This window comes from Crinia signifera, chromosome 1 (assembly GCF_055691185.1).
Source record: "Crinia signifera chromosome 1, ASM5569118v1, whole genome shotgun sequence".
NCBI classification, from domain to species: Eukaryota; Metazoa; Chordata; class Amphibia; order Anura; family Myobatrachidae; genus Crinia; species Crinia signifera.
The window spans coordinates 275,078,216-275,100,484 of record NC_139217.1 but is presented as its reverse complement, the minus strand read 5'-3'; the positions used below and the strand labels follow the sequence as shown (position 1 = coordinate 275,100,484).

Sequence of the window (22,269 nt, the reverse complement as noted above, 5' to 3'; positions counted from 1 at the left end):
ATTTTTGCCGCCTTCGGTGCGCACTGCCCCTATTTTTAGTTTGTCTGGCTCCTACACTTTCATCCTGGCTCCTAGATTTTTTAAGAATTTGTCAAGCCCTGGTATATAATATATATATATATATATATATATATATACACTCGTATATACTCGAGTATAAGTCGACCCGAATATAAGCCGAGGCACCTAATTTTACAACAAAAAACTGTGAAAACGTATTGACTCAAGTGGGACCCTCACTCGAGTATAAGCCGAGGGGGGGGGGGCGGGGGGTTCAGCATAAAAAATGTTCTGAAAAAGTAGGCTTATACTCGAGTATATATGGTATATAAATATATATATATATATATATATATATATATATATATATATATATATATATATATATATATACAGTTCCAGGGGGATGGCGGCACTCGCATAAAAGAAAACACCACTCACGGGTTTTAGCCCAACGTTTCTGGGTCTCAGCGACCCCTTTATCAAGGTGCAGGAAGATAAAGGGGTCGCTGAGACCCAGAAACGTTGGGCTAAAACCCGTGAGTGGTGTTTTCTTTTATGCGAGTGCCGCCATCCCCCTGGAACTGTACATACAGCAGTCTTTGCACTGCATACCGGCGGGCACCGCAGCTGCATCCATAGGATAGCTGACAAGATACAACCATCTGCCTAAATTCGGGAGTGCCTCCTCACAAAGATTTATATATATATATATATATATATATATATATATATATATATATATATAAATATATATATATATATATATATTATATGAGAAACATTCTTCCCATTGATGTTGTGCATAACTTCATGGAACCTTGCAAGTGGACTAGTGCACAGATGACACATTTTGTGATTCCGAGTGAGCTTTCCCCTTTAATTAAAAATCTCATATACAGGTAGGAGGAGCCTGTAGAACTAAGCTAGCTTGCAGAGCATTTTTGGAAGCTTCCACAAACTTGAAAATTTTCCACCTCGGAACAATGAGGTACCACAGAGTATTTATTGTTTTCTATTACATGCACCTAGTTGTAGTGTTGCAGCCCGCTGTATATAAGTCATCATTAAATGTCAGTTGTCTTTGTAATGTTAACTATGAGCATTCTAATAATAAGCTCTGCAACTGTCGGTCGTCTAAGGACATGTTTCCTAGCGCTTGTTTATCTTACCATTAACCCACTTTGTGTTGGAATGTGTGCTACACTATTGTATTTATTCCTACAGTTCATATGTATAGCTAAGTTTAAATGCATATTATACTGATATATTGATGTTTCTATGTAGTAGCTGTTTATCTGTTTTACTAGCAAAGTTTTTATAATGTTTACGTATGAGTTACCACATTACACAGACCTTTACGGAGGATTGAAGCTTACTGCCCTTATTCTCTAGCCCACAATCTCATAAGACCATATGCAGAGTTTGCACTGGGGGTTTTTCCCGCTTAAAATGCTTATTTTCATACTACGTAGCTTAGTATGCAGAATCATGCTTAAAAGCAGGGATGGGGAACATTTGGCCCTCCAGCGGTTGTTGAACTACACATCCCAGCATGCCCTGCTACATCTTTGCTATTTTGGCAATACTAAACATGTTGCAGGGCATGCTGGGATGCGTAGTTCAACAACACCTGGAGGGTGTTAAAAGCCAAGCAGCTCTGCATATACATGTAATTGTGTCTTTTTTTGCACATATTTTACATCAGCATTTTTATTTAAAATGTTTACAACCATACATGAGGCCCACACACACTAACATTAACCTGTATGGTTTTAAACTATGGAAGGAAACTGGGGCTCTCTGGTACCCCCTGTTATGCGAAATTAGCTGCAAATTTAAGGGCCTCCAGCTAAAATCTTCCCCTCTCACCCATAATAATATATTGGTGTGATACTGCTGTACAGTGGTATCTATGTATGGCACCAAATTGATCAGAGAGACAGCCCTGCAAACTGCACACAGATAGTGTCCTGGTCAGAGTATAACCCTGAGCTGTCAAGTAACACCACTGTGTTAACATGCATCATTTGAAATATAATACTTAATAAGTCTTAAAGGTCCCTAAAGCTAAAGTACTTGTGTTTCTTAAATATAAGTTACCGTAAGTGCAGAGCCGGCCTTAGGCATAGGCAAACTAGGCAATTGCCTAGGGCATTTGGAATGCCTAGGGGCATCAGCAGCTTCTCCTGATTAAAATGATATGCAGCATGCCTATATTCTGTGTGTGAGTGAGGCTGTATCTGCATATGAAATAGTGTATTCATGAAAATCATTGTAACATAGCATTCTGTATGCAGGTACAGCCACAGTTGCACACAGAATATAGGCATGCCGCATATCATTTTAATCATTGGAAGCTCCTTGTGTGTGCTGGTCCTAACAATGCAAATAAAACGAATTTTCAGCAAAAAAGGCACCCAACATTAGCAGAACTGGCCAGGAGCTGCATGGCTTATTGAGGCAAGATATATGAGGAAACATCTGTATCCAAGCAGAGGTCACAGTGTTAGCGGCTGTGCGAGTGCTGTCTGCGGGTGGGTTGGTTGTGTTCGGCATATGTGTAAGGGCAAAATGTGTGTCATGCATAAATGCATTAATAATGTGCACCATATGTGTAACAGGCATTATGTGTGTCATTATGTGTATGAAGGGCATTAATAATGTGCAACATATGTGTAATGGGCATTATGTGTGTCATGTGTATAAGGGCATTAATAATGTGCAACATATGTGTAAGGGGCATTATGTGTCTCATTATGTGTATGAAGGGCATTAATAAAGGTTGGCATAATGTGTAAGGGGCATTATATTTATAAGGACAATGGATAATGTGTGTCATGTGTAAGGGGCATTACTGTGTGGTATTATCAGGGGTGCCGAGAGAAAGGGGTAGGGGGTACAAATTACCCAGGCCAAAGTCTGATGGAAGGGCCCAGTGGGGGCCCGGGCCCCCTCCCCTTAAGTGACAGCAGCAGCAGCTGCAGCAGCTCTTCTCCTCTGCCCAGCACACACTGCTTTGTGCTGGGTTGCAGTGTGGCCATGGAGGTGCTTAAAATACAATATTTTCTCAGGATTTTTTTCTAAGCATATAATGTGAATAATGTGAGGAGTAATGTATATAAGGTAAAGTGGTACCAAAATGATGACTGCTATGATGAGGGTTGATGGTGCTGGGAAAGGGGAGCAGGGTCAGAGGCGGAACTAGTGGCGGTGCTAGGGGCACCAGCCAAAATCTTGCCTAGGGTGTCATTTAGGCTAGGGCCGGCTCTGCGTAAGTGGGTGCTGTGAGATGCAAGGCTCACAGTGTAGGTAGGAGGACTGGAAGTGGGATGCAGTCAGGATCTCCGCAGTCGGGATCCCGAAAGTCAGAAAAGGGATTCCCAACGTTCAGGATCCGATACATGATCCTACAAGAAATTACTGAGCTTGGAGTTATGGCTAGGTACAAGGGGCAGGGTTAGGCTGTGGGGGGAGGTCAGCATTATGCTGTGGGAGGGCTGGGTTATGATTAGGGATATGGTGAAATACTAACAACAATCCTTCTGACCATCAGGATCCCACTGTCAGTATTTTGACTGTTGGGATTCTGACTGGTGATATTTGTTATCTGGCCCGTGAAATCATCCCAGGGCCGGCGCCACCAATAGGCAGCTTTAGGCATTTGCCTAGATCGCCGGCCACTGGAGGGTGGTAGTTGGGAGCAGGGAACCCCCCTTAATGGAGGTGAGTGGCTTTCTGTCAATCCCCTTCAGCAACCTCCATCCAGGAACCCCCCAGGATGCAGGTGAGTAGCTAAGCGACTACCCCCCACCCCCAGCAACCTCGGCGGCTGCCACCGCCTCGCCCCCGTGGAATCACTTCACGCCCGATCGCCCGCCTGTCCAACGCCCCGGCACCCAGCAGGTGAGTGGCTCCCCCCCCCCAGCAATCATGGCGGCTGCCGCCGCATCCCCCCCCCCCCGTGGAACGGCCGCATCATCCACCCACACCCCCCCTGTAGCGGCGCGATGGTGGGCGCCGGGGCACCCCCGTCTGGGGCACTACTGTGCCCTGAACCATCCATAACAACAGAGCCAAAAAATATAAGGGGTTAAGTGGTGATGCTTGATAAACGATTCCACCATCCCCCGAAAAGCTGTTCCTATATCTTTGGATAACCCCCCTATTTGTTCCACGGAACCTCACTGTTACTGGCCGCACTTCAAAGGTGACCTGCGGCGATCTCTACGGTGCTTACATCTGGCCGGGTGAGTGTGACGTTCATCACCGTAATTGGAGAGGACCTGCTCCCGGCGTAGGCTCTAATTCCAACAGAGCCACGGCCGTTGAAGTGGACCCAAATATCTACTATGCCCGCATTGTACTGTAGCCTCGCTGATGTCATCACACCCTTACAGCGGAAGCCACCAATATAACCATAGGAGACTGTCCATTCTATTTGGGAATCCAAAAAACATAGGAGCATCTCCCTATCAATTCAGCTGCAAGGAGTTGGCCCCCTTTTTCTTTGGGCTCCGATATAAACCCCTGGAGAATTTGGATATAAATTTAAATGAGAGGCTCCCCACCACTAAGGACACTGTGACACTAGATAACATGTGTAAGAGCCATTTCAAAATTGATGAATTATATAGGGTTAATTGTGCTTGATGCTGGACACACTAAATGTTTTTATAATTATTCATTCGATTTTTATGTGTATGGTTATAGATGTATAATTTTTAAATGTATTAAACAGGATTGGTATGAAATCCCGGGGGTCAAAATCCTGACGTCGGAATCCCGACCGCTGAAATCCCGACAAGGGGGGGACGTGGATCTCCCCCCGTTGCAGGCTCACTGCACTTCCCACGCAGCGTGCCCGGTGCCTCGCTACGCTCAGCACACTAATTTATTCTCCCTACGCTCGGCACACTAATTTATTTTCCCTCTGTGGGTGTCGTGGACACCCATAGAGGGACAAAGTGCAGAGATTTCGGCGGTCGGGATTCCAGCGTCAGGATTTCAACCGCCGGGATACTAACTGCATCCCTATTAAACATATGTTGGATCAACTCAGTGCGCTCTCTTAATTTTTTTTTGTTCATAACAATAGAGAAATGTAATTGTCTCTGTTGTCTTAATAGCATTTTGCAATTGCAAAGATTGATGTGAATAGAACACTGTTTTTCAGGGGGTAGATGTGTGTAGATGGTTAGTGTCTAGGTCAGTGGTCTCCAACCTTTTTTGGGTCGGAATCTACTCGCGACAAAATAAACCGCCCGAAGAGCTACTAAAGTTAAAAAAATTTAAAAATCTGCATAATATCCCAAAAAATGCCCTTTACACATAATGCCACAAACTGTAATGCCCATGACACATTATGCCACACACTGCAATGCCCCAAAACATACCTCCCAACACTGGAGGCAGAGGAGAAGAGTCATCTGCGCATGCCGAAGGCACGCGCCAAAAATTAGAAGGTTCAGCTACTACCGTGGAACTCCTGCGAGGCTACATCCCCCATTTTTTCCGCTATGGGGGCATAGTCAGCTCTCTAAGAGCAGTAGCCACATGGGGTGCGGCCATGGAAAATGGGGGTGTGATACACATATGCCCTCAATAGTGCAGTGCCAGATACACATGACCACAATAGTGCAGTCCGTGATACCCATTATAAATATGCCCCGCACCGTGATGCTCCATTATACAAATGCCCCACACCGTGATGCTCCATTATGCATATGCCACACACACACACGATGCCCATTATACAAATGCCCCACCCCGTGATGCACCATTATACATATGCCACACCGTGATACTCCATTATACATATGCCACACACCGTGATGCACCATTATACATATGCCACACCGTGATACTCCATTATACATATGCCGCACACCGTGATGCCGATTATGCCTATGACCCACAACATGAAGCTTCTTTATACATATGCCCCACACCTTGATGCTCATTAAACATGTGCCACACAAATGATGCCCATTACACATATTGCACACAATGTCCCACAGTAAGGCTTCTAATAAAAAAATGTAAATTACCTGCTTGCTGTCAGGGATTCATTTTTGTTGCCAGGGGTTAATGCTCATTGACAAGGGGGTCACTGCTTGCCCCCTCCACTATGCCCGTCTTCAAATGGGCATAGTGGGCAGTTTCACTATAATAAATTCCTCCATAATAAATAAGTCATTGCTGCTGGCTGCTGCCGCGTTCGGAGCTCAGCTCCTTCATCCCCCTGCTGGCTTATGGAGTCCGTCCGTTCTTCCCCCACACCATGCTAGAAGTCATATTTGACTTTGCATCTGACAGGGAACACAGCGCTGCAGCATTACCCGGAAGTGCCGGGAGCGCTTAGCGCGGTGCTCCCTGTCAGATGCTAGAGGTCAAATATGACTTCTAGCGCCTGCTGTCTCCTTTGGTCCCCGTAACAAGGACTACAGCGGGGGAAGGTGACAGCGGCTGTAGCGGGGCAACGCGGCGGCTATAGCGGCGCAAGGTGGTGGCTATAGCGGCGCAAGGTGGCGGCTATAGCGCCGCAAGCCAGCGGCAACAGCTGGCGGGCGGACCGGGCAGGCAGCAGTGGTCGAGCCACCCGTTTTGCTCAGGCGAGCTACCGGTAGCTCGCGAGCGATGGGTTGGCGACCACTGGTCTAGGTATTTAAACCCAATAGTGTGGCTCCAGGTGAGGAATATACTGTATGTTTAATTGGATCCCTAAAAGATCAACTCAGACCTCCACAGAGTAATACTGCGTTGACCCTTCTGTTGAGAAAGAGATCCAGTGATAAAGGACCGGCTTAACATTCCTACTAGCATTGATAACCTTGACATAAATAAAGCAGCATTTATTTTGATTATCCCATTCTGTCATCTAATTTTTCCAACCAAGCTATGGGGTTTAAATACCTAGATACTAGCAATTACTTACTCCTAGCTACGTGCGGACAAAACGTAGCGCACCGTAGCGAACCTTTGTCGTGTATTATACACACTAGACGGATACTTATAATTTAGTATCGGTTCGCAGTACTTAGTACCCAAACTGTGTACACCTTTAAGGACAATGTCCGTATTACACCTTTGTCGCTAAATGCGAATAATAGTCAAGGCAAGGATATAACTCAAAGTAAGGAGATAGTGTCTCCAAATAATGTATTTAGTCCCTAGCGGACTGCAGGGGGGTACAGAAAGAAGAAACACAATATTACACGTGATGCAGTTAGTTTAACAATACTAAATATGCTTTACACTACTAGGGGGAAAGAAACAGATACAGAACACAATCAGCCATAATAATATAAGTAAACAAAAAGGAATGCAACCGTTTACCGTCTCATCTAAAATGCGCAGCGCAGTCCGGTCGAGCTCGCTAGGTTCAAATAGAACTTAGCCCGGTCAGGATGGAGGGAAAGAAGCAGTGACGAAGTGACCGAGCCAGCTCAGGGGTTGCTACCTTTATAGTGTCCAAACAAAGGGGGGTCAAAGGAGATTTCCATTGGTCAAAAGTTCAAACGTTAGGTCCTCGTGGATTGGAGCAAAGGGAATGCACTTAAAGTGGATTGGTGCAGGGGGAGTGTACTTTGGTGTCCTTTGTCTGTTGGCATCGTCATAGGGGTCGTAAATCACCACAAGAACCGGTTTACGACTGGATCCTTCGTATTCCTCAGTTCATATGGAAAAAGTACATGGTTTATGGATTTTGTCCGTAATAATCAAACCTTTGGACTTGTGAACGTTTTGCTACGACCGGAGTGCTGCGCATGGGACACGGAACATAATGATACTAAACATGTACATAAACAGTTGCGTAATGTGGTTTAAACTATGTGTTGTACACTAAACCTCTAATTAACTTTATTTTATTTTGTGTCAGAGTGGGATATGAATTTCTGTGTATTAGTATGGAGGCGCTTAAGGTTTGCTTCGCTACACAGAACTTGGGTATTATACTTTATTTGCGCAACTCTGTGAACCAAAATGGCGGCCATACTATTCTAAAATGGCGTGTAAGCACTTCGACTTTAACAACCAAAAAATTACTTTGCCCTGTTCGTCGCTTGGTCATCGCCGTTGCTTTCTTATGGGAGATTTGTGTACCTCACTGTTTGTGTATTCAATGCAAAATGGACAACGCTGCTCACTGGATTTTTTGGCTTGCTTCTCCATTTTGCTCTTGGCATTTTTTTAAGGTTACTGTACGTACTTATTAAAAAAAAAATGTATTTTCTTTTCTTTTTAATGTATGCAACTGTATTTTTTTATTATTTGAAGAATTTTGTATTTTTTTTCTGTTTAGAAGTGCCACATTAATATATATACAGGTTGAGTATCCCGTATCCAAAATGCTCGGGACCAGGAGAATTTTGGATAACGGATTATACCGTATTTCGGAATATTTTAATATTTCAATGATGTATTTTGAAGTATCTTGCATTTATGCTGTATAAACACATCAAACATATGAAATGCACACAAATATATTTTATTTGTTCAAAAAACAAGGTTTCAAAACATGAAACAAAATTTGTGTACTATCTCAGATATTGAATTTGAATGCCAAGCAATCATTTTCTTGTACATATATAGTGCCAGTTACATATCCTGTCCTCAGTAGTGCTGTTACAAATGTCCCTAGTGAGTTTTTTTAGCAAAAAAAAAAATTTTTTTCACTTTCTGGAATGTATGGTTTTTGGAATAATTTGGATAACGGATATTCGGATACGGGATACTCAACCTGTATATATTTTTGTGGTAATTTCTTTTCCCACCATGATGCATTTTTTTCTCACTGTATATTCTACCGGGTTGGGATCATTCGTCAGAATGATTTTAGGTCTACAGTCATTAGGTCGACCCCACTAGGTCGACTGGCAGGAAGGTCGACCTGACTTAAGGTCGACATGGGCCAAGGTCGACATGACTTAAGGTCGAATTTGCATAAAGGTCGACATGAGGAAGGTCGACTGGTCATAAGGTCGACATGGGTTTTTCACTGTTTTTTGATCCGAATGTCGACACAGTCGACATGGACACAGTTGGCAATGAGAATCGGACCCTCGCATCGCTCGCTTCGCTCGCAATGCTTCGGGCACGGTGCCTCGCTGCGCTCGGCACACTATTTTATTCTCCCACCACGCCCTAGTGGATGGTAGGGCATGAAATACCGCCTGTCGGCACATGTCGGCTCAAAAAACAGTGAAAAACCCATGTCGACCTTATGACCAGTCGACCTTTCTCATGTCGACCTTTATGCAAATTCGACCTTAAGTCATGTCGACCTTGGCCCATGTCGACCTTAAGTCAGGTCGACCTTCCTGCCAGTCGACCTAGTGGGGTCGACCTAATGACTGTAGACCTAAATGCATTCTGACGAATGACCGCATCCCATTCTACCCATGATTCACTTCTTCCTCACTCCTTCGTTTGGAGATACACAGCTTTTCACACAGACTTAGCTGCTTTGAAATAGTTTTTTAAGGCTAATTTGCATTTTTCTGAATATATCTGCAATATTGTAGGCAGTGTTCATATAATATGAACACTGCCTACAAATGGAGTGAATAAATCCTCGTACGCCGCATTGGTCAATGCTCGCCGTCAGGGGTGGCGAGCAGCTGACACTTTGAATAGGGTGAGCAGGAGGCATGGCGAGCTGTAGAATAAATGGAGAGTGCACAGCTAACGAAAAATGGAAAAGGCTGTGCTGTGCTTGCCGGAGCATTGAATACTGCTCATTATGTTAAACTATCTCAAAATAGTGGAGTACACTTTGGAATATATATAATTGAAAATTTTACAATACGGGTACCAGCTGAACTACTAAATGTAATACATAAGGATCACCCACTGTAATAAAATTGAGGATCATATACTTATTTAAGTAAAGGAGAAATAAACAGAAGTGTTTGTGCAAATTGTGCTTTTTGTCTTTAGCCAATCTTTGGTCATCTATCCATTCATAACATAAAGGCCATACTCACTTATGTTAAAAGGATGTCAGTGATGACAAACAGTATTTAAATATGAGAATGGTCTCTCATGTACAATGGGCTAGACTAGCTAAGTGGTCACTTTATAATGCTGTCAGTTTTCGGCAGATGTGGCCTTGAAATTTGAAACTGTCGCAAAAAATAAGTGCAAAACACTTCTTGGCACTTAATATGAGTGACGTCTTATATTTTGGGGATAAATTCATTGAGAAGCTGCAGCTTGAAAAAGCTTTGCACAGCGGGTTTGCACATGCGCATATTCGCGCATGCGAAGACCCCCATCGTCGAACCCGAACAAAGGGATCTGGATTGGCCCCATGATTCAATTTGCAATACCGTAACGGGACCCAAAACAAATAGTGTATGCTTAAAGAGCCTCCAATATGGCAAAGTTAAAGCAATTCTGGAAAGACGAGTGGGATAAAGAATTCCTCTACCACGAATTGAAGACTGACCAGGGCTATCTTAACATAATTGTAGGTCCTAAGCAAAGCAATGCACTGTGGCCCCTAATCGCCCATCCACAGGAAATGATAAAAAATTCATAACATGCCCCTTCTGGGGTAGTTCATTGTCTCTTTCATGCTTCCATACAGTGAATAGCTATCACCACTCTGATTGGTGGATAGCTCCAGTCAACCTCCAGTCAGCATGCTGACAACCAATCACTGTCTTGCTGTACACTGGGAGGCAGGTAGAGCATTGGTTATGGTGATTTATCCATTCTTTCTTTCACGTGCTGAGATAGTGCTGTATTTAAGATACCTTTATGTGCACAGAACTCTTACGATCACTGTGAGTGGAGTACGGAATCTGCTATATACTGTACAGGAGCGGTTATCTGGACATGAGGGATTATGGATGTGTAAGAACATACTAATTGCACTATAAGTATTTTTTATTTGTTTTCTTCTATTGTATTCATATATAGAGCCAGATTCACTAAGCTTCAAAAGTGATAAAATGGAGAGTGATAAACAGCCAGCCAATCAGCTCCTACCTGCCATGTCACAGACTGTGTTTGAAAAATGTCAGGCAGGAGCTGACATTGTCAGGCTGGTTGTTTATCACTCTCCATTTTATCACTTTTGAAGCTTAGTGCATCTGGCCCATAGAGAGGAAGTCTGCAATGGCACTCAGCTATACCGCTGATTGCACTGGGATTCCATTCCATACGATGGACTATTGGGCTTCATATATCTGAGCATTCAGCTGGGTGCCATTACTTATTATATATTTTGTTTGCATTGTGTTTTATATAGGATTTGGTGGTCCCCTTTTATGGTAAGGCAGTATAGGCTAACTGTCCCTTCTGATTGTGTTACCACCACCAGTCCCTGCTCAAAGGCTCCTAATCTAATATTATGAGACTCTATTATTAAAAGTGTTTGATTGCAGTTGTTGCTGATAAAAGTGGTAAGTAGGTCTGGGGGGGGGGGGGGGGGGGCAATTAATTTCACATAGTTGATATAAATGTTTGTCCCAGTGGCTCAAGATAAATATTGGTGCTCCCCAAATAGCTCAATCAGTAAGGTGTCTGTCTCCAGCAAAACAGGTCATGGATTCTAATACAGGGTGTGACACTTGCAAAAATGATGTTGGGGTAGGAAGTCTGCCACAGAAGCGATATTGATGGCTTTTAATTAACTGATTTAAACTCGCAGGGGAGAGAGGAGCCCCCATGGGAGCAGGTGCCCTGCGGCAGATGACTCCATTGCCTCCCAGAGTTACGCCTCTGGTTTAAAAAAAAACACAAGAAAACTGTGCAGACTTAAAGAAATAGAAATTATGACATTTTTCCTTTAATAAATGTAACATTTAAAACTGTATTTTGTGTTTTCTTTGCCTTATATTCATTTGGATTCATTTGATACATTTAAATGAGACAAATAGGCAGAAATAGAATTACATTTCTGGAAGGGAGGCAACATTTTTTTACATGCTATAGGTAGCCAATAGTTAATATTTAGAGATTTAGTTATTACTGTTACATCAATAGACATGCCTATTCCTGCCGCCCCAGCCTTTCCCATTCATAGACAAAATATAATAAGTCAATTTAATATATTTTGCAAAGTCATTCTTAAATTTTCAAATGGTGTTTTTATGTTACCCATATCATCAAATTAGACCTTCTGTAAAGGGTTCCAATACAAATATTTGCCCAGATAACAACAAAAGGAGTTCTACCAGCTCAGTGAAAATGTAAATAGGATAAGTTTTTGGCAAGAAATCTCAGTGGTGTGAATGTAGCTTTGTTATGTTGGCCAATAGAGCAGGGCAGATCATTCTAAATTGATCCACCTCTTTCCTGTTACAGTATTAAAAGACATTACAGGGTGTAGGCTATTATTTGACATTATAGTTCATTTTAGCCTCCACAGAATGGTGCTGTCTCGTTCATGGACCCTGGCGAAGTACTTTGAGGGGGCACCGAAATTATCAAACTTCAAACTAAAGGAGGTTGAATTGCCAAAAATAAAACATGGAGGTAAGGCTATAAAGTAATTAGTATACACTGTACATGCATTATGATATGGATAATTTTCTGGATAATCCTTAAGATTACCCTAAATTATAACTATGGTTCATAACATACAGAAAACTGTATGTTATGAACCATATTAGTGTTCTAGTTTATTTTCTTAAAAAGAGATTTTATTGGGCAGCACGGATGGTGTAATAGTTAGCATTACTGCCTCACAGCACTGAGGTCATGGGTTCAATTCCCACCATGGCTCTAACTGTGTGGAGTTTGTATATTCTCTCCGTACTTGTGTGGGTTTCCTCCGGGTACTCCGGTTTCCTTCCACATTCCAAAAATATACTGGTAGGTGAATTGGCTTCCAACTAAAATGAACCCTGTGTTTGCGTGTACGTGTGGTAGGGAATATAGATTGTAAGCTCCACTGGGGCAGGGACTGATGTGAATGTTCAAATATTCTCTGTAAAGCGCTGCGAAATATGTGTGCGCTGTATAAGAAACTGTTAATAAATAAATACATTGCCTGATACATAGTAGTGCCTTTGTTATGCCCCATAGTAATGCCCTAGTTCACATTATGTCATGGACATAGGGAGTGAGAGGTGACATGGATGGAGAAGTGCCGCAGAGACAGATAGACAGGTAGATGCATGGGTGACAGGGGCATAGAAGTGCAGCAGAGACAGGTGAACAGGGAGGTGCAGGGGTGACAGGGATGGAGAGGTGCAGGGAAGGAGGGAGTGAGAGGTGTAAGTGGAAGAAAGGGGAGTTGAGAGGTGCAGGGGTGACGGGATGGAAAGGTGGAGGCAGTGGCGTAACTATGGTGCTGCAGACCCAGCAGTGGTTTGGAGTAGCTAACGCTGACGGGGTCTGCGGCAGGTGCTCTGCAAATACAGAGGATGATGAGCTGCTGCTTCTGCAGCAACAGGAAGAGACAGGTATCGCATGACATGCCCGGCGGCCACCGTCATCATCACATGGCGGGTCACATGGCAGAGTCTATAGGCTGCTGTGTATAGTCTATTGGCTGCAGCCACATAGACAACTTGCCTGTGTGCCTTTCTAAAGGAGATGGAGTAATGTAGATGGTGAATAAAGTTTTTTCACCAGCACTCAAGTCCTGAAGTGCCACCCTCAATCACATATATAATTCATATATTCATATATATCATTTTTTTTAAAAACATTTTTGGCAGGGGGGGCGGCAAAATTTATAGTTACTCCACTGTCTGTACATCAAAACTTTTAATCAATAAACCAGTGGTTCCCAAATTGTTTAAGGTCAAAGTGATAGGAAAAGCCAGTGCTGATGGTTGGCAATCAGTGACGTAACTATGGAGGGTGCAGGGCGTGCAGTTGCTATGGGGCCCGGCCACATTGGGGGGCCCCAAAGTCCAGTAAGCACCCCCACTGCACCGTACTTCCATAGTTATCCCAGTAGTGAAATAAGTTTATGAGATTGTGGTGGGTATCGCTGGGACACCATATTCGCTGTGTCTGGCCAGAGCCTAGCAGACTGAGAAACACTGCGACACTCGTGAGATGATGGTGATGTCATCCAGGTCCGGCAACAGAAATCTTGGGGCCCCATAAATTGATATTTCTGGGGGCCCCACACCCCCTGCAGTCAGCCGCTCGGCACTCGATTTCTGTGGGCGGCTGACACATAACACCCCCTACCCCAACAAGAATATTTGCGCTGCAGACTCGGGAGGGGAAGCTTCCTGGGGATGCCTGTTTAAACACGTAGCTCCCAACCGCCGCGCGCTTACACACACTGACATGACGATGGTTGGGGCCTGGGTCAGCTGTCCCCTTTGACCCCCCCCTGACGTCGGGCCTGATGTCATCATCTCACGAGAGCAGCAGTACCCGCTCCCCGCGCACCTCTCCCCAGCTCTCAGTTCCCCCTCCCCATGCACCTCTCCCCAGCTCTCAGTACCCACTCCCCACGCACCTCTCCCTAGCTCTCATTACCCCGCTCCCCGCGCTCCTCTCCCCAGCTCTCAGTACCCTCTCACTGCGCAGCACTCACCAGCTTATCCGGCTCCAATGATTTAGCAAAGGACTGGTACTCCGGGGAAGGTGCATGCACCTCCAGCACTAACCTGCACTACAAGGACCTGCTGACCCCAGTCCCGGCCACTGAACAGGCACCGTAGTTGCTTAAAGACAGAGCTGGCAGTAAAAATGTGGTACTTGTGTATTATTACGGCGCCTGTTAAGTAGTTAGTGTAGCATCCCTGTCAGAAACAGCGTAGTGTTCCCGCACCCAGCATAGGCAGTCTAGCCAGCGTAATCAGCACCCCTGTCAGTATCAGCATAGTATTACTGCCCGTTCGTGGCTAGCCGTAGCTTACGTGGTTAGTGTAGTCAGTCAGGCATCCCTGTTAGTATCAACCATTGTCCATTTTAACCTGCCTGACATGACAGGTGCGAATGTGTTCCTGAAACACCCCCACTATCCACGCCAGCCCGAAGCGTGGCGAGCGTAGTGAGCCCCGTGAAGGGACGCTTTACGCGTCCTCCCGACCTTTTCATACCCCCACTATCCAAGTGTGGCGAGCGCAGCGAGCCCAAAGCCGAATCTTGGCGAGCGCCCCGGAATACATGTAAAGTAATCCGCGTCCCCTCGCGAGGCTTGGTGGCTCGCTGCGCTCGCCACACTTTATAAAATCGACTCCTCGCCGACATGGATAGTGGGGGTATGAAAAGGTTGGGAGGACCCTTAACGCGTCCCCTCGCGGGGCTCACTGTATAATGGGGGTTTCAAATGGAGGCATTTGCCAGTATGTAACATGGAGCACTGGCAAATGCCTCCTTTATTGTGCATGAGACGCACTTATGGCTGCACCCTCCCTTTGTGCAGGAGACGCATAACCGAACCCCTAACCCTGTCGGCAGGGTTGCCGTACCCTGCCGCAATACTTACTCACTACGCTGACTACGCTAGGCAGCCGTTGGGCTATGCTGAAAAAGTAGCTTAGCCTACGCTGAAAATATAGCGTAGCCGGTCACCGTGATAATACACAAGTACCAAAATTGTTTCTCTGTCAGCCAGTGGGCCACATCTCTCCCCACTGTCTTGTCCATGCCCCCACTGTACTGTTACTCCTGCCCTCCTTCCTGACCCCACTAATCTGTCATGTCCCCTCTGTACTGTTCTAGCTGACATTTCCCTCTCCTCTCTGTCCTGGTGCTGTCACTCCTCTCTCCTGTCCTTATCATCTCTATCCCCGTGCTTTCACTCCTGTCCCTACCCTTTGTCCTGGTGCTGCCATGTCCCTGTCGCTTCTCTCTCCCATCCTTATCCTCTCCTCTCTCTATGTACTGTTTCTGTCACTCCTCTCCCCTTCTCTACTCCACCTGCCCTGGTTTTGCCATCTCATCTCTGATAAATACAATAACCCGGCAGTGGGTGGCATCCCAATATGGAGAATCCTGACAGGGCTCTGTAATTGCTCTAACCCTCTCCCCTATACATTTTATTCATGGGTCCCAATGCGTGTATATATTTTTTTGCACGACTAGGTGCCAATTTGGGGGTGGGGGGCAATCAAGATTTTGCTATGGGGCCCACTAAGTTCTAGTTACGCTCCTGTTGGCAATAACAAAATGTGGAAAATCAGAAGCACAGCCCTGTCCAGAACCACATACAGTAACTGACACTACAGATGACAGGCAAACACATTTACTTCATCTTTGATAGATTAGCAATGTTTTTTATTTTAACAGATATTTTGTGTACACAAATATATATATAACTAATATTTAATAGATTTAACTATTTTGGAAAATTGTGTGTCACATTCATTTTCATATTTTGCATTCTACAGAGGTGCTGCTGGAAGCAGAATATTTCAGTGTGGACCCATACATGAGGTACATATTTATATCTGTATGTATTTGGGGTACTCCTGCCCTTGAGTCATAGGCAAGATAATGAATCTGCATGCTACTAGTGTATAATGCTTATTCTGAGAGCACCTGTTCAGTGTTATTTACACCTTATATTTCAGTAAAGTAGAGTGGAAATAGCAAAGGTCAATTACTAACTGTCAGTTTTGTACTGAGCATGGTGGGCCCTGTGGGGGGGGGGGGGATGCAGAAGTAGGGGTGTGGCCAGTCTCTAGGGAGGGTGTGACTAGCCATCACAGATGTTTCTTGATTAACCATTAGAAAGTGTGTGGGCTTGGCATCTTGATAAATATCTAAATACTGCTAGTCCATTCATGATAATGTACCATATTTACAGGAATGTTCTGTAGAATATACACCATATTGCTGTTCACTGTATAAAGTAACATGCAAAGTGCACAGCCTGGTTCCTGGTCGTTAGAGGACGGTCACCTGTAACCCTGTGGGAAAGTCTGGTCCTGCTACAGTAAATGGGAAATATGCAGACATACAGTGCATTTATCTTTGTGCAAAATGGAAATGTATCAGCTTTGTACAGTATATACAGTGAACAAAATGCACTTATTATTATGTGTACTCCTGTATACATAGGTTACTTTATGTTGATTATCTGTATACCAATTCAAGGCTTACAGTAAGTGTTGTATTGGAGAAGCCTCCAACTGAAACAAAAAACATCTACAGTATACTGTATCATTTGATAAACTCATTATGTATAAGAGATGTTGAAATGACACAGAGATGTCTGTATTACCAAATTGTCCTATTACTTTCTCTAATTGAACATTATCAACATTTTGTTTTGTTTGTGTAGGGCCTATAGTATGAGAATGAAGGAGGGAGATGTCATGATAGGCACCCAAGTTGCAAGGTAACATTTAAACATTCTGGATAATGGAGAAATATTTATTAGGGAATTAATTAGCCAATTAATGTGAGCCAATCATCTGATTGATGGAATGTGATAATAATATGCATCTTTCGAAGTCCAAGCATATACTTGAGTGTCTTAATGGGAATCACTGTCTAAAACACCATAATGTACTGTTGACTGATTTGTATTATATACATACTACTCTTGGGTTCAGAGGCGGGCTGGGCCAGGGGGGCAGAGTGACAGATGCCTCTCAGGCCACTCCCATTTTCAGCACTTTGGGCCGGCTGCTGGGCTTTTTGAGAGCTGCAACATGGGCCATGCTTTTGCCAGAGGCAAAGCCAGGAATAGTGCACGAAGATGCCGGCATGTGAGTCAGTTGAGGGAGTGTCTGTCTGCCTGTGCACGGGCCAGTGCTTTGTACATGCCCCACCCAGGCTACACTTTGCCAGCCAGCCCATGCTTGGGTTCCTAATTTGTTCCTGTTAATGTGGTGTTATACTGTATGTAATTCTTATTTCACCTAAGGCGGGATGCTCTAAGAACTACCGCCCCCTCTGCCAGGCTTCGCATTGCTAATGATCGCATATGCTCTAACATATGCGATCATTAACGCAAGGGACAGCCCTTGCGATAAGAGCTGTCCCTTGCGATGCGGCCACGGCGCTGGACTTCTGTGTCTGTGACCCAGGAGTCCATCTGCGCATGTGCAGAGCACAGCGCCGGCCGGAGGGCATGCTGGGAGGGATCCGTGACAGATCCCTCACACATCGCTGCAGTAAGAAGCCCATAGGCTTCTGCAGGGAATTGCCAACTTTTGCTGGCGATTCCCTCCACAGCGCTGACACTGTGGAAGTGGGTTAGATAATAAAAAAATGCGGTAAAAACCCTGATAACAGGGTTTTTACTGCATTTCTGCTTTAGAGAATCCCGCCCCTCTAACATATTGGCCTTAGTCCTCTAACATATTGGCCTCATTTGGATATGGTTACGTCCAGGAAGTACTGTATGTGTAAATGTGTACCTGTTGCATTTTGGTGGTTGGGGGATTTAAAGTTATAATATGTATGTGGTAAATGTAAACCCTATGAGATTTCCTTGAATGCAAAATATAATTACATATACAATTTGCAGCCCTTGTATTGCAGTATGGTTTGTCCAGCTGCACATTTGCAACCTTTAACTATATATTATCTCAAATCTAAATGATGCCCATTGTAGTATTATAATGTTAATGTTTATTATTTTTATGCACTATGTATTTATATGTATTAACATATTAATTGAAAATGTGATGATAACCATCATTTTCACATGCCCATTCTGCAAAATTACTTAATGAAAACTGCAGTAAAGACTATTTTAATGTTACTTTTCCCGAAAATACAACCAATGCCAGTCGTATGAATTCGTACTTAGCATCAGTCGTATTTCATGATCTTCGTAAATAATCCCCATAATATATTGTATGTTAGGATAACGTTTACATCAAACTGTGCATACATAATTCCTATTATTTTTAAAAGTTATTGTTTAAACAAGATTCCCTATAGACTCTTTTTTTTCAACATCCTCCTTTCTGTAGAAACTCATTGTTCTTTGTTCCTCAGATATTAAATATTATTATTATTAATCATTTTTATTCCATAGAGTTTTGGAAAGTAGTAATTCTGCATTCCCAGCACATAGCTATGTTGTTTCAAATGCTGGCTGGACAACTTATTCCATCTCTCAAGGCAAAGATTTGACTCCATTACTTCCAAAGTGGCCTGCCAATGTCCCCAAGTCTCTGGCACTCGGAGCAATCGGTATGCCTGGGTAAGTGTAAATGTGTTCCTTATAAGAGGGCCTTATTAAGATCTATGGGGGCCCTGGATAATAAACTTTTGGGAGCCCCTAGCAAGTTATAATGGCTGTTATGCATTGTGATTGTGTTCAATTCCTTAAGAAAGAAGATATAGGGGTATATTCAGTTATATAGAGTGGAGTCATTCCAACATGCATTTGTCAGAATGGATCCGACAAGCCCTATTCAATGAGCGGTCAAATTTGAGTGTTGAATTTGAGCCGACGGTTTTGTTTGTTCCAAGTGTCCCATCCTGCTTCTGCTATCAGCAGCTCCCCGTTGTGTGTGATCACAGGGAGCTGCTGGAGGGGGCCACAGTCAGAAGTGTGGCCGCCTGCCGTCCGTGGAGCTGTGCCGGGAGAGAGTAGCCTGGCCGAGAAACGCCTGTCAGAGAGGAGAATTCTGGGACCAGGTGAGCAGCAGCAGCAGTGGTAGGACGGTGCTGGGTGAGCAGCAGCAGCAGCAGTAGCACCACTGCTGCTGCTGCTGCTGCTGCTGCTCACCTGGTTCCGTCCTCCATGCCAACTGTCGGATTAAGATTTTCGGAAACGGGCCAAAACCTGTCGAATTTCCGACAAAAACATGCTATTCTGCCACTCCACATATTTTCCGCCAGCTTGGAGCCTTCCGACCTGTCAGAAAAATGTTTTTTAAAATTGAATTGGATTAGACTAAAAAAAGTTGGAAACTGACATGTTCGGTACTTATGTATTATCTGGGCTCCCATGTTAAATGCACCCCATTTTTTCATACCCCTACTATCCAACTATGCATGGAGCTGATTTTATATAGTGTGGCGAGCGCAGCGAGCCACCGTGCCCGAAGCGTGGCGAGCGCAGCAAGCCCCGCGAGGGGATGCGGTCTCATAAGAAAAAACGGGAGCCCAGATATTACATAAGTACCTTTATGTTCTGACAAACGTCAGTTTCCTACTGTAATTGAATAGACCCTATAGTATTTATGCAATTAGTTTACAAAATGTACCCTAATGTTCCTAATATCTTGCATAATATAACGAATAACACAATATATCGTCACACTGTCACCTCACCTGTAGCACGGCAGCCAGACACAATGCTATGAATGTTTGTTTAACATATAGTACATATACTACATTTATTAATAATAATAACAACATAAGTATGTGTAGCGCCCTATTTATAAACTAAACTCAGTGCTCTGAATAGGCATATAATTGTAAGAGATGCTAACAGATAGGCATACATTTATGAAAATATAGTAATATCTGTAGTTCTTGAGAAGGTATGTTTATGTATGTATGTATGTATGTATGTATGTATGTATGTATATATATATATATATATATATATATATATATATATATATATATATATATATATATATATATACATACATATGTCCTTTTTATTGATGGAACATAATTAATGTACAGTATGATGTATATACCTAGATAATTGCATATACAGTATTTACACATTTTAATGTATTTCATGTATTTACACATGGCTGGCAAGAGACTGAAGGGACACTTGTGGAAACTTCCAGAGCCACCTTTTGCTTCATGACAAGGGAGTCACATGATGCCAGTCACATGACAGTCCTAGGGAAGAGTATAAAAACTTCTCATATAAACAGTTAGAAAAAAAAACGCCATTACCCCAGACAGTACTGACATCCTAGGAGCTACCTGCACTGCTGGTAAAGGAGATGTGCTGTAACTAGAGCAAAGATGGGCACTGTGAGTAACAGCCAGAGCAGAGCATCAAGGGAGCAATACCTGTCGTGAGGGTGGTCTTTTCGGCATCGGCAGGAGTCAGTAATAGAGTAAAGCCATACAGGGCCTTAACTATAATTGGCAGCAGCAGCAGCTTCTGTGCTAGACTTTCTTCCATGGATGCTGTAGTGGCCATAAAGTGAAGAAGGGCTGATGAGCATATAGTCCACGCAGCGGTGAGTGGCATCAGTGAATCCAGCAGCCTTGTGTCCAGACACTACTTGCAGCATACACAAGCCAGTCGTAGCAAGTCAGAGATTGGGGGAGCAGCCAAGCTGTAGTACAATGACCAGGCAGCCAGTATAACCTGTGTGTGGTGCTATGTTAGAGCTGCTATCTACGTCATATGATGTGATGATAATTCCTGTCGTTTTATGAATACAGAGACTATAATTATTAACATCCTAAGTGCAGACAGCTTCTAATATCTGTTGCAAACGTAAACTGATGAGGACACGTTGCATGTTTAAGAAGTGAGTTTAGTCTCAATATAAGCTCCAGAGGAACAGTTTCAGGAATAAAAGTAACATTGACAGTCTGGCCTGAACTTACAAAACTGAGCTGAGGACATTGATACATGATTTCATCTAAATGTTACATTTCAAGAGATTCAAGTGATTTGCTAGCCATTGCAACTTTGTATCATTTGCCTTCATAGCCTGTTGTACTTCTGCAGGACTGTGCTCAGATAAACTCCAATGCAGCTAACACAGTTACTTTACATTAAAGAAAATAACTTTAATTGTTCATAATTGGACCATAGAGAAGAGTTGTACAGTATAGTTCTCAGGGTGTGATTCAGCACAAGTATAGTTTGGATGTCATTGTTGCAAAGGACACGAATCCGAGATACACTTCATTAACTGGAGGTCAAAATACGTAAAAGGAGAACATAGCGGGATTTAATGCTCTTCTAGAATACAGAGACTTTATCCAGTAAGTGGCTATACTGGATCATATATGGGCCCCAACTGCGCACATCTGGGATTGACATATTAGTAATAATAATCTTTTGCAGTTTTTATTTATACCCGGGTATATATAGATTCAAATCGAACAAATTGGTTTTCTAAACTTTTTTGGGTACTTGTGTATTATAGCGGCGCCCATCGCATCGCATACCAAAAGGCATGCGATGGTATGCGATGCGATATTGCGCGATATTGTACAATGTCATACAATTTTAAAATTGTATGACATTGTATATGGCATACAATGCCATACAATGCGATGCGATTAAAAATTGTATAAGCACCCTAATGGGTGCTTACAATGTTAAATGCACCCCCACGCCACCCCCATCCCCCCCCCACTATAAACGTGAACCTGAAGCGTGGCGAGCGCATCGATGATTATACAATGTTTCATCGCATAGGGGGCAAAAATTGCGTC

General features: G+C 43.6%; 1 protein-coding gene across 1 annotated transcript in view; it reads left to right on the top strand.

Annotated features, from left to right (window-relative positions):
- The first annotated feature begins 901 nt into the window (after positions 1–901).
- The window catches only part of LOC146075156 (prostaglandin reductase 1-like), a 42,698-nt gene continuing 21,330 nt past the window's right edge, over positions 902–22,269 (top strand). The window contains exons 1-5 of the mRNA XM_083184109.1: positions 902–991; positions 12,374–12,489; positions 16,320–16,365; positions 17,216–17,272; positions 18,926–19,093. Coding sequence (XP_083040235.1) covers positions 987–991; positions 12,374–12,489; positions 16,320–16,365; positions 17,216–17,272; positions 18,926–19,093 — 392 coding nt within the window. The 5' untranslated portion in view covers positions 902–986. The remainder of the gene's footprint in view (positions 992–12,373; positions 12,490–16,319; positions 16,366–17,215; positions 17,273–18,925; positions 19,094–22,269) is intronic.